This window comes from Bombina bombina, chromosome 9, assembly GCF_027579735.1.
Source record: "Bombina bombina isolate aBomBom1 chromosome 9, aBomBom1.pri, whole genome shotgun sequence".
Lineage (NCBI taxonomy): Eukaryota > Metazoa > Chordata > Amphibia > Anura > Bombinatoridae > Bombina > Bombina bombina.
Window position 1 is genome coordinate 28,428,678 of NC_069507.1, and position 14,538 is coordinate 28,443,215.

The window sequence follows — 14,538 nt, forward strand, 5'->3', positions numbered from 1 at the left end:
CAAAAGAATTGACAATCAACGAGTTACGAGAAGCGACCAACCCTGATACAAAGGAAAAGCACCAGTGTGTGAAATACAGGAGCTGGGGCATAGGACGAGGCGCCCAACACATTCTAGATTACCAGCAGCCGCGTCTTATCCAGAGAATGGAGTCTGGCTATGAGAGCAGTGAGCGTAACAGCAACAGCCCAATCAGCATGGACCTGCCTTTGTCAGAAAACTGTAGTGCATTCCGGTAATTGCATTCTGGGCTATATAGATTGTTCTTTTTCAGACTCAATATCAATAACTCGCTTAAATTTACTACTAAGTAGCATTTTTAAAAGCCTTTGTGCCTCTTATTGTATTTTCTTTCATCTTTATGGAATGTTGAATTATTTCGAGAGAGTAGTGACACTGATAAAGAGTCTTTTTAAAATAAACAATACACAGATAAACAATACAGTTGAGAGAAAACAAATTAAAACAACAAACAAATAAGTTGTATATAAATCAAAGAAAAGAAAAACAACAAAGTACTGTAAGCTAATCCTTATGTATATGCATCCTATCTCCTAAGGTAAAACATACTCTCCAACAATAACAGTGGTCAAAATAAAATCAAAATGAATGGTTAGCCGTAATCTAATGCAGGTTTCCTAAATCATACCCCTCCCAGTAAACAATGACTAAGAGAATATGGGAGGGTTCTTGTAAGAGGATACTTAGACTTTAAGGAGTCAGATGTGGGGGGGGTCACTACCCATTCTAGCTGTCCCCTTAGTTAGGAAAAGGTCAACTGTGCTACCTTAAAGGGACCGTCTACTTAAAAAAATGTGGAGTAGACTGTTCTTTTAAGAGTTTTTAGCCTATATATGAACTCTTATAGGTGTATGTTGAAACTCCTCATGTTACTTTGTACTGATCCCAATAGAACTGAATCCTGAAACTAATGATCTAATTTCTGTATTTTATAGAAGTGATAACCTTCTAATTGTAAAAGCTTCTCTAATCTATTTACCCACAACATTGGGGCGCCTTGGAGACACCACTTCTCAAACTCTGTTGGCGGTCGCATTAAGTCTAGTTTAGGCGCGGAGGCCTGCAATAAGTGGTTGACCAGAGCGTACTGAAGCCAGGATGAGAAAACTCCTCATACCAGTTGAGCAAGTTATTTTCCCACGAAGGACATCTAAGTAAGCGGCTTTTAAAAGAGAGATACTGTGACTTTGTGAGAGTGCCCCTGACAGGGGAAGCGTTGTATGAAACGCATGTCAGGGGCACTCTCATGAGTTCACAGTACCTCTCTTTTTAAAGCCGCTTACTAAGTTGTCTTTCATGGAAAAATAGCTACCATTATATCACATTAGTCAGTGTAAATGTAATTATAGCTCCCGCTATAAAAGGAGCTTTATGTCAGGCTAGCATTTGCAACAGTATTTAGCATACCTTGACAGTTGTGTCGTGTGTGATTTTAAGACACAACACCTTTATAATAGGTTGATTTTGCTGAGATTGCTAAGACTGATTAAATACCATATGTACCATAGATAAGATTCCTCTGACATATGTTAGCACTACTTACAGCTATTTCTTTATTTCATACTGAGTTTAAGATATTTTTAACGTGTGTGTGTGTACAGCTGGGCTGGACTTTATTTATTATTTTTTATCCTAATAAAGTTATTTTGTGTGAATGTTTGAAACCCATTCCTTATTTATCTGTGATATATCTTACCTGGAAACCAAATATATTATTAGAGTTAGATAATCTGTTTTTGTGCAATTCTAGTTGCATTTTTGTAAAAATTATTTGTGTAGCCATCTGGGCTTTTTCCATTAGGTAGAGAATCAATAGCTAAGACGACCTCTTGGATGTTGGTTCATTCAGAGACTCTGATAACTCTGACGATAAGGTGGGCAGGTCTGCTGTAGAAATATAGTTGAAGAATCTTATAAAATCTCTCTTCAGTCCTCAGAGGGATGTTATAGAGAGATTCATAGTGTCTTCTAAATATAGCAGCTATACCCTTACTGTCTTGTATTGGCGGTTAGGTTGTGGGAATACAGTTTATGGATAAGAGAGTTATATGTTCTTCCACCCCGCTTTGTTTCCACCTTCAAAATAAACTTTTTTTTTTGGTGTAGTCAGATTAAGTTTGTGTAACATGTCTGCTGTTTCAAGGTCTTTAACTAAGTTAGTGTCGGTCAAATTGTATTTTAAGTTGTGCCTTTCAATTTGATTATTTCTCCAACATAGGTGTGTCCGGTCCACGGCGTCATCCTTACTTGTGGGATATTCTCTTCCCCAACAGGAAATGGCAAAGAGCCCAGCAAAGCTGGTCACATGATCCCTCCTAGGCTCCGCCTACCCCAGTCATTCTCTTTGCCGTTGTACAGGCAACATCTCCGTGGAGATGGCTTAGAGTTTTTTAGTGTTTAACTGTAGTTTTTATTATTCAATCAAGAGTTTGTTATTTTGAAATAGTGCTGGTATGTACTATTTACTCAGAAACAGAAAAGAGATGAAGATTTCTGTTTGTATGAGGAAAATGATTTTAGCAACCGTCACTAAAATCCATGGCTGTTCCACACAGGACTGTTGAGAGCAATTAACTTCAGTTGGGGGAACAGTGTGCAGTCTCTTGCTGCTTGAGGTATGACACATTCTAACAAGACGATGTAATGCTGGAAGCTGTCATTTTCCCTATGGGATCCGGTAAGCCATGTTTATTACGATCGTAAATAAGGGCTTCACAAGGGCTTATTAAGACTGTAGACTTTTTTCTGGGCTAAATCGATTCATTATTAACACATATTTAGCCTTGAGGAATCATTTTATCTGGGTATTTTGATATAATAATATCGGCAGGCACTGTATTAGACACCTTATTCCTTAGGGGCTTTCCCAAAGCATAGGCAGAGCCTCATTTTCGCGCCGGTGTTGCGCACTTTTTTTTGAGAGGCATGGCATGCAGTCGCATGTGAGAGGAGCTCTGATACTTAGAAAAGACTTTCTGAAGGCGTCATTTGGTATCGTATTCCCCTTTGGGCTTGGTTGGGTCTCAGCAAAGCAGATACCAGGGACTGTAAAGGGGTTAAAGTTCAAAACGGCTCCGGTTCCGTTATTTTAAGGGTTAAAGCTTCCAAATTTGGTGTGCAATACTTTTAAGGCTTTAAGACACTGTGGTGAAAATTTGGTGAATTTTGAACAATTCCTTCATGTTTTTTCGCAATTGCAGTAATAAAGTGTGTTCAGTTTAAAATTTAAAGTGACAGTAACGGTTTTATTTTAAAACGTTTTTTGTACTTTGTTATCAAGTTTATGCCTGTTTAACATGTCTGAACTACCAGATAGACTGTGTTCTGAATGTGGGGAAGCCAGAATTCCTATTCATTTAAATAAATGTGATTTATGTGACAATGACAATGATGCCCAAGATGATTCCTCAAGTGAGGGGAGTAAGCATGGTACTGCATCATTCCCTCCTTCGTCTACACGAGTCTTGCCCACTCAGGAGGCCCCTAGTACATCTAGCGCGCCAATACTCCTTACTATGCAACAATTAACGGCTGTAATGGATAATTCTGTCAAAAACATTTTAGCCAAAATGAACACTTATCAGCGTAAGCGCGACTGCTCTGTTTTAGATACTGAAGAGCATGACGACGCTGATAATAATATTTCTGAAGGGCCCCTAACCCAGTCTGATGGGGCCAGGGAGGTTTTGTCTGAGGGAGAAATTACTGATTCAGGGAACATTTCTCAACAGGCTGAACCTGATGTGATTGCATTTAAATTTAAGTTGGAACATCTCCGCATTCTGCTTAAGGAGGTATTATCCACCCTGGATGATTGTGACAAGTTGGTCATCCCAGAGAAACTATGTAAAATGGACAAGTTCCTAGAGGTGCCGGGGCTCCCAGAAGCTTTTCCTATACCCAAGCGGGTGGCGGACATTGTTAATAAAGAATGGGAAAGGCCCGGTATTCCTTTCGTCCCTCCCCCCATATTTAAAAAATTGTTTCCTATGGTCGACCCCTAGAAAGGACTTATGGCAGACAGTCCCCAAGGTCGAGGGAGCGGTTTCCACTTTAAACAAACGCACCACTATACCCATAGAGGATAGTTGTGCTTTCAAAGATCCTATGGATAAAAAATTAGAAGGTTTGCTTAAAAAGATGTTTGTTCAGCAGGGTTACCTTCTACAACCAATTTCATGCATTGTCCCTGTCGCTACAGCCGCATGTTTCTGGTTCGATGATCTGATAAAGGCGGTCGATAGTGATTCTCCTCCTTTTGAGGAGATTATGGACAGAATCAATGCTCTCAAATTGGCTAATTCTTTCACCCTAGACGCCACTTTGCAATTGGCTAGGTTAGCGGCTAAGAATTCTGGGTTTGCTATTGTGGCGCGCAGAGCGCTTTGGTTGAAATCTTGGTCGGCTGATGCGTCTTCCAAGAACAAGCTACTTAACATTCCTTTCAAGGGGAAAACGCTGTTTGGCCCTGACTTGAAAGAGATTATCTCTGATATCACTGGGGGTAAGGGCCACGCCCTTCCTCAGGATCGGCCTTTCAAGGCAAAAAATAAACCTAATTTTCGTCCCTTTCGTAGAAACGGACCAGCCCAAGGTGCTACGTCCTCTAAGCAAGAGGGTAATACTTCTCAAGCCAAGCCAGCTTGGAGACCAATGCAAGGCTGGAACAAGGGAAAGCAGGCCAAGAAACCTGCCACTGCTACCAAGACAGCATGAAATGTTGGCCCCCGATCCGGGACCGGATCTGGTGGGGGGCAGACTCTCTCTCTTCGCTCAGGCTTGGGCAAGAGATGTTCTGGATCCTTGGGCGCTAGAAATAGTCTCCCAAGGTTATCTTCTGGAATTCAAGGGACTTTCCCCAAGGGGGAGGTTCCACAGGTCTCAGTTGTCTTCAGACCACATAAAAAGACAGGCATTCTTACATTGTGTAGAAGACCTGTTAAAAATGGGAGTGATTCATCCTGTTCCATTAAGAGAACAAGGGATGGGGTTCTACTCCAATCTGTTCATAGTTCCCAAAAAAGAGGGAACGTTCAGACCAATCTTAGATCTCAAGATCTTAAACAAGTTTCTCAAGGTTCCATCGTTCAAGATGGAAACCATTCGAACTATTCTTCCTTCCATCCAGGAAGGCCAATTCATGACCACGGTGGATTTAAAGGATGCGTATCTACATATTCCTATCCACAAGGAACATCATCGGTTCCTAAGGTTCGCATTCCTGGACAAACATTACCAGTTCGTGGCGCTTCCTTTCGGATTAGCCACTGCTCCAAGGATTTTCACAAAGGTACTAGGGTCCCTTCTAGCTGTGCTAAGACCAAGGGGCATTGCTGTAGTACCTTACTTGGACGACATTCTGATTCAAGCGTCGTCCCTTCCTCAAGCAAAGGCTCACACGGACATTGTCCTGGCCTTTCTCAGATCTCACGGATGGAAAGTGAACGTGGAAAAGAGTTCTCTATCTCCCGTCAACAAGGGTTCCCTTCTTGGGAACAATAATAGACTCCTTAGAAATGAGGATTTTTCTGACAGAGGCCAGAAAAACAAAACTTCTAGACTCTTGTCGGATACTCATTCCGTTCCTCTTCCTTCCATAGCTCAGTGCATGGAAGTGATCGGGTTGATGGTAGCGGCAATGGACATAGTTCCTTTTGCGCGCATTCATCTAAGACCATTACAACTGTGCATGCTCAGTCAGTGGAATGGGGACTATACAGACTTGTCTCCGAAGATACAAGTAAATCTGAGGACCAGAGACTCACTCCGTTGGTGGCTGTCCCTGGACAACCTGTCACGAGGGATGACATTCCGCAGACCAGAGTGGGTCATTGTCACGACCGACGCCAGTCTGATGGGCTGGGGCGCGGTCTGGGGATCCCTGAAAGCTCAGGGTCTTTGGTCTCGGGAAGAATCTCTTCTACCGATAAATATTCTGGAACTGAGAGCGATATTCAATGCTCTCAAGGCTTGGCCTCAGCTAGCGAGGGCCAAGTTCATACGGTTTCAATCAGACAACATGACAACTGTTGCGTACATCAACCATCAGGGGGGAACAAGGAGTTCCCTAGCGATGGAAGAAGTGACCAAAATCATTCTATGGGCGGAGTCTCACTCCTGCCACCTGTCTGCTATCCACATCCCAGGAGTGGAAAATTGGGAAGCGGATTTTCTGAGTCGTCAGACATTGCATCCGGGGGAGTGGGAACTCCATCCGGAAATCTTTGCCCAAGTCACTCAGCTGTGGGGCATTCCAGACATGGATCTGATGGCCTCTCGTCAGAACTTCAAAGTTCCTTGCTACGGGTCCAGATCCAGGGATCCCAAGGCGGCTCTAGTGGATGCACTAGTAGCACCTTGGACCTTCAAACTAGCTTATGTGTTCCCGCCGTTTCCTCTCATCCCCAGGCTGGTAGCCAGGATCAATCAGGAGAGGGCGTCGGTGATCTTGATAGCTCCTGCGTGGCCACGCAGGACTTGGTATGCAGATCTGGTGAATATGTCATCGGCTCCACCTTGGAAGCTACCTTTGAGACGAGACCTTCTTGTTCAGGGTCCGTTCGAACATCCGAATCTGGTTTCACTCCAGCTGACTGCTTGGAGATTGAACGCTTGATCTTATCGAAGCGAGGGTTCTCAGATTCTGTTATCGATACTCTTGTTCAGGCCAGAAAGCCTGTAACTAGAAAGATTTACCACAAAATTTGGAAAAAATATATCTGTTGGTGTGAATCTAAAGGATTCCCTTGGGACAAGGTTAAGATTCCTAGGATTCTATCCTTCCTTCAAGAAGGATTGGAAAAAGGATTATCTGCAAGTTCCCTGAAGGGACAGATTTCTGCCTTGTCTGTGTTACTTCACAAAAAGCTGGCCTGCTGTGCCAGATGTTCAAGCCTTTGTTCAGGCTCTGGTGAGAATTAAGCCTGTTTACAAACCTTTGACTCCTCCTTGGAGTCTCAATTTAGTTCTTTCAGTTCTTCAGGGGGTTCCGTTTGAACCCTTGCATTCCGTTGATATTAAGTTATTATCTTGGAAAGTTTTGTTTTTAGTTGCAATTTCTTCTGCTAGAAGAGTTTCAGAATTATCTGCTCTGCAGTGTTCTCCTCCTTATCTGGTGTTCCATGCAGATAAGGTGGTTTTACGTACTAAACCTGGTTTTCTTCCAAAAGTTGTTTCTAACAAAAACATTAACCAGGAGATTATCGTACCTTCTCTGTGTCCGAAACCAGTTTCAAAGAAGGAACGTTTGTTGCACAATTTGGATGTTGTTCGCGCTCTAAAATTCTATTTAGATGCTACAAAGGATTTTAGACAAACATCTTCCTTGTTTGTTGTTTATTCTGGTAAAAGGAGAGGTCAAAAAGCAACTTCTACCTCTCTCTCTTTTTGGATTAAAAGCATCATCAGATTGGCTTACGAGACTGCCGGACGGCAGCCTCCCGAAAGAATCACAGCTCATTCCACTAGGGCTGTGGCTTCCACATGGGCCTTCAAGAACGAGGCTTCTGTTGATCAGATATGTAGGGCAGCGACTTGGTCTTCACTGCACACTTTTACCAAATTTTACAAGTTTGATACTTTTGCTTCTTCTGAGGCTATTTTTGGGAGAAAGGTTTTGCAAGCCGTGGTGCCTTCCATTTAGGTGACCTGATTTGCTCCCTCCCTTCATCCGTGTCCTAAAGCTTTGGTATTGGTTCCCACAAGTAAGGATGACGCCGTGGACCGGACACACCTATGTTGGAGAAAACAGAATTTATGTTTACCTGATAAATTACTTTCTCCAACGGTGTGTCCGGTCCACGGCCCGCCCTGGTTTTTTTAATCAGGTCTGATAATTTATTTTCTTTAACTACAGTCACCACGGTACCATATGGTTTCTCCTATGCAAATATTCCTCCTTAACGTCGGTCGAATGACTGGGGTAGGCGGAGCCTAGGAGGGATCATGTGACCAGCTTTGCTGGGCTCTTTGCCATTTCCTGTTGGGGAAGAGAATATCCCACAAGTAAGGATGACGCCGTGGACCGGACACACCGTTGGAGAAAGTAATTTATCAGGTAAACATAAATTCTGTTTTTTAACTTTAGGGTTTTGAGGGAGTCATCCAATTGCCAAGTAAAAGAGGTGGCAGGAACAGGAAAACATCTTAAATCCAGTGTGGCCATCGCATGGTTAGACCAAGCAATTGAGTCAATATCTACTTTCTCACTTAAAGGGACAGTCTACACTTTAGTCATCTTAAAGTCTTACCTTAGATTAAGCTGCAAATAGTCTCCTTCACCTTTTCTATATCATATAGCAAGAACAGTAAAACAGTTATTTTGAAATTAATATTGTTTGTGGCCAGTTTGAAATGTCTGCCAAGCCCCACCTACCGATGACATCACAATCTGGGCTGCATCTATGCACTCTGCTGAATAGCATTGAAAGTCTGTTGAATCCAACTAGTGAGCCTTTTGTTATTTTATGCCATATGCAGCCCAGATTATGATGTAATCAGTGGGTGTAGCTTGGCAGCCATTTCAAACTGGCCAGAAACAATATTCATTTTAAAATGAACTGTTTTACCATTCCTGCTGCTAGATATAGAAAAGGTGTAGGAGGCTATTTGTAGCTTAATCTAAGGAAAGACTTTAAGATGACTAAGGTGTAGACTGTCCTTTTAAATGCAAATTGAATTGGTCCAGAAAAAAATAATCTTAACGGGAGTAAACGCTCCTTTTTTATGCTAGGACAGGAGTCTCATTTAATCTACTAGTGAGACATTTCTGAGAGACATTCCTATTGCTTTTAACGCACGTAAGGATATGAAACTTCGTTTATGTGAACCGTCTAGAGGAGGTTCCAATGCTACATTAACATCACCTCCTAATATAATTGCACCTTTTAGCTACTTCAAGGATTTTGTTAGTAAGGAGACTCATAAAAGGAGTCTGAATCGTATTTGGGCAATATGTGTAAACTAATATGATGGGTCTATTATACAGCAGGCGTACTAAGATTATATATCTGCCGTCTTCGTTCCTTGCTTGCATCAGAAGCTTAAAGGCAATGTTTTATGCATAAGGTTACCAACCCTGTTACTTTTCAAGGGTGGGGAGTTTTCGTTAAAAATCTTATTGTTTGTACTGCCATAATTGGTTATATAACCAGAGGGTTAAGAGAAATTTGATCATATTGAGTATGTAGGGGGAGCATAAGTCAGAGGAGCAATGTGCAAGTATGATACAATGTGAAAAAGGGGTACCATTACTAACCAAACAAATAATAATTCAAGTTAAAGGGCCATGAAACCCACATTTTTTCTTTCATGATTTAGAAAGAGAATGCAATTTTAAACATCTTTCTAATTTACTTATTTTATCTAATTTGTTTTATTCTCTTGATATTCTTTGCTGAAAGGCATATCTAGATATGCTCAGTAGCTGCTGATTGGTTGCTGCACATAGAAGCCTCGTGTGATTGGCTCACCCTGTACATTGCTTTTTCTTCAACTAAGGATATCTAAAAAATGAAGCAAAATAAATAATAGAAGTAAATTGTAATGTTGTTTAAATTTGTATTGTCTATCTGAATCATGAAAGAAATATTTTGGGTTTAGTGGCCCTTTAAAGCTATGTAAACTGTAAGCAATCAGGATGTGTGTGTTTGAGAACAACTTTTCCTTAGGGACCAGTTGCTCACTGGCTGTTAAGGACATCTCCCACAGTCATATTGGTGTACATTAGAGATGCATTAAGCTAAGGATTTTTTCCCCCCACACAGAAACAATAATAAAAAGTCACAAACTGAAATGCATTTTATTATACCTGCTTTTAAATTAAACAAAAAATGAATCTAAGGCAGGTGAGCAGCTTCTGAATATACGAGGCTTATTCTGTCACAGCTACAAAAACATTGGTAATTTTTATATTTAGAGTTATTCCTTTTCGTTTTGATTTCTATCCTTAACAGCTACCACAAAGACGGAGGAAATCTGATTAACTGTACAATCGCTTGTCAAACATTTCATACTGTTATGTCTAAAATGATAATATTGCTTATTTTTAGAATGTAGGCGTAATTATAGGGGGGAAGACTCTTTTCACATGTAAACGGAAACATTTCTCTAGCTGTTCCCAACATTGCACTAAAATTAAATTAGCTGAATGTTTTATGCAGCCAGATTATCATGAACTTAAAATAACAATGTTTGCTTTATACGGAGGAGTTGCTTTCCATTTGCCTAACAAACAAAAGGAATGCAGAGGTGATATCTTTTAATAGCTAAGAGGTAAAACGGTTGCAAATGTCCTTTTCTTTCTAATGACACAGTGAGTCCACGGATCATCTAATTACTATTGGGAATATCACTCCTGCCCAGCAGGAGGTGGCAAAGAGCACCACAGTAAAGCTGTTAAATATCACATCCCTATCAAGGAAGTGGTAACGTTTAGGTGTTTGAAAGAAGATTCTTCTAGCAAGATTTTATTATTTTTCAGCAGTGCAAGATTGTTCTGCTTTGTCCTAGGGTTGTAGCCGTAGTCCATATCAGTCTCTTCAGTAGAGTAGTGGTGGCTTTTAAGCAATGGGAACTTGTGGGGTATAATCCTCACTGCGCCTCCCATGTATTTAATTCTGCCCTAACTTTGCAAGCCTGAGTAAGATTACTCAGTCTTTGTTTCTTCCACAGGTCCATGTGAGGGAATTGGCCTCTCAAACCTAGTGAGCTGACTTGCTGCCTGGCAGAAGTTTAAAGGTCAGTGCTGACTTTATTTTTTCTGGGACACATATGCAGAAAAAAAGATGGCACTTTAAAATCTGTTTATGGTACAAGAGACATTATCCTATTGCTAGGGGGATCATTTTATTATTGGCAGTAATAGCAGGCACAGGGGATGAGAAGACTTATGGCTCAATAGGTGGTGTGTTATTTGTTATTTTACTCCTGGCGGCTTTAGAATACATTTAGCCGACCGGGAGGTTAATTTTGTAACACCCACGATGCGCGGGGTTAGATGAGGCAGCAATTTTCTGTTGCGCGCCTTTTCCTTATACACTTCCTGTGTTCCGAAGCGGAGATAGCTTTGTCGCAGTTGAGAGCAGTGTTACGGTTTCCGGACTGCAATTTACAGTATAGAGAAGGTGGGTCCAGATTATCTAATAGAATATTCACTCCGTTGTCAGTAAGGCAGGTAAGCACTTCAGCAAAGCTAAGCTAAGCTAAGGTATAGAGTTTGTCCCGAGTGTTTTTTATGACAGTTTATTATTTTCTTGCAGAAAAAAAAAGAATTTTCATTTTAAAATTTAAAGGAACAGTAAAGTTTTTTTTTTGTGGGCTAATTTCTAAATAATATATCACTTTATTAATCTATTTGGTTTATTTGTGAATAAAGATGGACCAAGAGGCCCTGCAAGATGTTACATGTGCTTTATGTTTTGATGCTAACGTGGAACCACCAATCCCTTTCTGTTCCTCATGTATTGAGAGAACTTCCTCTCTTACTCCGCCTGGAGTTACGTTGCAAGACATCGCTTCCCTCATGTCCTCTGCGGTATCTGATGCGTTGTCCGCTTTTCCCATGCTACAGGGAAAGCGCAAGAGGAAATGTAAAGAATCAGTGAGTAAAGTTTCTGACACAGTCGTGACTATCTTGAATGTTCCATCCCAGAAATCTGAGGAGGAAGATACTTCGGTAGCATCTGAGGGTGAAATCTCAGACTCAGACAGTGTAACTCCTTCTTCTGATACTGAAGTTGTATCCTTCAGGTTTAAGCTGGAACACCTCAGTTTGTTACTTAAGGAGGTTTTGGCTACCTTGGATGACTCAGACACTACTGTTGTAGTTAATCCTAAAAAGTCTAGTAAGCTTAACAAATATTTTGGTGTACCTTCCATGGTGGAGGTTTTTTCTGTAACAGATCGAGCTACAGAGATTGACATGAAGGAAGACCAGGACCAGATAGCCAGTGCAAGACAGGATTTATTCGTTCAGGTAGGAGACTTCATAGGTGTGCAGCTCCTGCTAACTGACGCGTTTCACGCATGCGCTTCATCAGAGAGACCAGGTATCCCTTTTTCTCCATCCCCTATTTTTAAGAAGATGTTTCCTATAGCAGACTCTATCATGGAATCTTGGCAGATGGTCCCTAAGGTGGAAGGGGCAATTTCCACTTAAGCTAGGAGGACCACTATTCCCATAGAGGATAGTTGTTCCTTTAAAGAACCGATGGATAAGAAGTTGGAGGGGTTGCTCAAGAATATGTATGTACACCAGGGTTTAGAATGGCAACCTGCAGTGTGTATTGCTACCTTCACTAGTGCAGCGGCATACTGGTTTGATGTGTTGTCTGATTCTATTCGGACAGACACTCCCCTTGAAGAGATCCAGGATAGGCCCTTAAGTTGGCCAATTCCTTTATTACAGATGCTTCCCTACAGGTTATTAAGCTGGGAGCAAAGATTTCCGGGTTTGCCGTACTGGCCCGCAGAGCTTTATGGTTAAAATCCTGGTCTGCGGAAGTGTCATCTAAATCTAAGCTTTTGGCGATTCCTTACAAGGGTAAGACCTTGTTTGGGCCGGGATTGGCGGAAATAATTTCTGACATTACAGGAGGAAAGGGTAATTTCCTCCCTCAGGATAAGAGGAATAAGCAGAAAGGACGTCAGAGTAATTTTCGTTCCTTTCGAAACTTCAAGGGTAAGCCTTCCTCTCCTTCAACCAAGCAGGAACAGTCCAAGCCTTCCTGGAGGCCCAACCAGTCTTGGAACAAAGGAAAGCAATCTAAGAAGCCCGCAATTGACTCAAAGTCAGCATGAAGGGACATCTCTGCACCTTGTTGCTTCCTTTCTCTCCTTTACTTCGGGCGAATGACTGGGGTTGGAGGGAAGGGAGGTGATATTTAACAGCTTTGATGTGGTGCTCTTTGCCGCCTCCTGCTGGGCAGGAGTGATATTCCCAATAGTAATTAGATGATCCATGGACTCACCGTGTCAAGAAAGAAATACATTTATCAGGTAAGCATAAGTTTAGTTTTTCTCTCTTTGATAGTTATTAAAGATACATGAAAGTAAAAACTAAACTTTCATGGTTTAGATGGAACATGAATTTTGAGTGACTTTACAAATGACTTCTGATAGATCTGCGTCATTTTCTTAGTATCCTTTGTTTAGAGCATATCTAGATATGCCCAGGAGCAGCAAGACACTACTGGGAGATAGCTGCTGATTAGTGGTACATACCTATGTCGATTGTCATTGGCTCACTAGATGTGTCCTGCTACCTCCCAGTAGTGCATTTCTGCTATGGAGAGGACTTTTAACTATGTGCTATGTCCCTTTTCAATACTACAGATTTGTCAATTTGTTTATTACAAAAGTATTTTTACTTTTATTGAAAATTACTTGCTAACACGCTAACATCTTTTCTCCAAATCAAGAGTTTCTTGAGATTTGAAAAGGTCATTCTATGCAATCAGGTGTTATAGTGAGAATAAAATGTTGCACTCAGCTTTTTAAAGTGATATGAAATCCCAAAATTTTATTTTGTCATTCAGACAACGTATACCATTTACAAAAAAAAAAGTTTACAATTTACTTTTATTATCAAATGTTCTTCATTTTATTATCAAATGTTACAGATACCTAGGTAGTATCTGTAACACTACATGACAGGGAATAGTGTTATCTAGTGCTCTTGCTAATGTATAATATTGTGTGTTATAGAGATACCTAGGTAGTATCTGTAGCACTGCATGACAGGTAATAGTGCTGTTATCTAGTGATCTTGCTAATGTATAATATTGTGTGTTATAGAGATACCTAGGTAGTATCTGTAGCACTGCATGACAGGTAATAGTGCTGTTATCTAGTGCTCTTGCTAATGTATAATATTGTTTGTTATAGAGATACCTAGGTAGTATCTGTAGCACTACATGACAGGTAATAGTGCTGTTATCTAGTGCTCTTGCTAATGTATAATATTGTGTTTTATAGAGATACCTAGGTAGTATCTGTAGCACTACATGACAGGCAATAGTGCTGTTATCTAGTGCTCTTGCTAATGTATAATATTGTGTTATAGAGATACCTAGGTAGTATCTGGAGCACTACATGACAGGTGATAGTGCTGTTATCTAGTTCTCTTGCTAATGTATAATATTGTGTTATAGAGATACCTAGGTAGTATCTGTAGCACTACATGACAGGTAATAGTGCTGTTATCTAGTGCTCTTGCTAATGTATAATATTGTGTTATAGAGATACCTAGGTAGTATCTGTAGCACTACATGACAGGTAATACTGCTGTTATCTAGTGCTCTTGCTAATGTATAATATTATGTGTTATAGAGATACCTAGGTAGTATCTGTAGCACTACATGACAGGTAATAGTGCTGTTATCTAGTGCTCATGCTAATGTATAATATTGTGAGTTATAGAGATACCTAGGTAGTATCTGTAGCACTACATGACAGGTAATAGTGCTGTTATCTAGTGCTCTTGCTAATGTATAATATTATGTGTTATAGAGATACATA

The 14,538-nt window shown here is 40.8% G+C and overlaps 1 protein-coding gene across 1 annotated transcript in view; it reads left to right on the forward strand.

Annotated features, from left to right (window-relative positions):
- Positions 1 to 14,538, forward strand: part of USP54 (ubiquitin specific peptidase 54) — a 224,399-nt gene that overhangs the window by 143,130 nt on the left and 66,731 nt on the right. The window contains exon 14 of the mRNA XM_053692010.1: positions 1 to 235. Within this exon, the coding sequence (XP_053547985.1) occupies positions 1 to 235 (235 nt within the window). The remainder of the gene's footprint in view (positions 236 to 14,538) is intronic.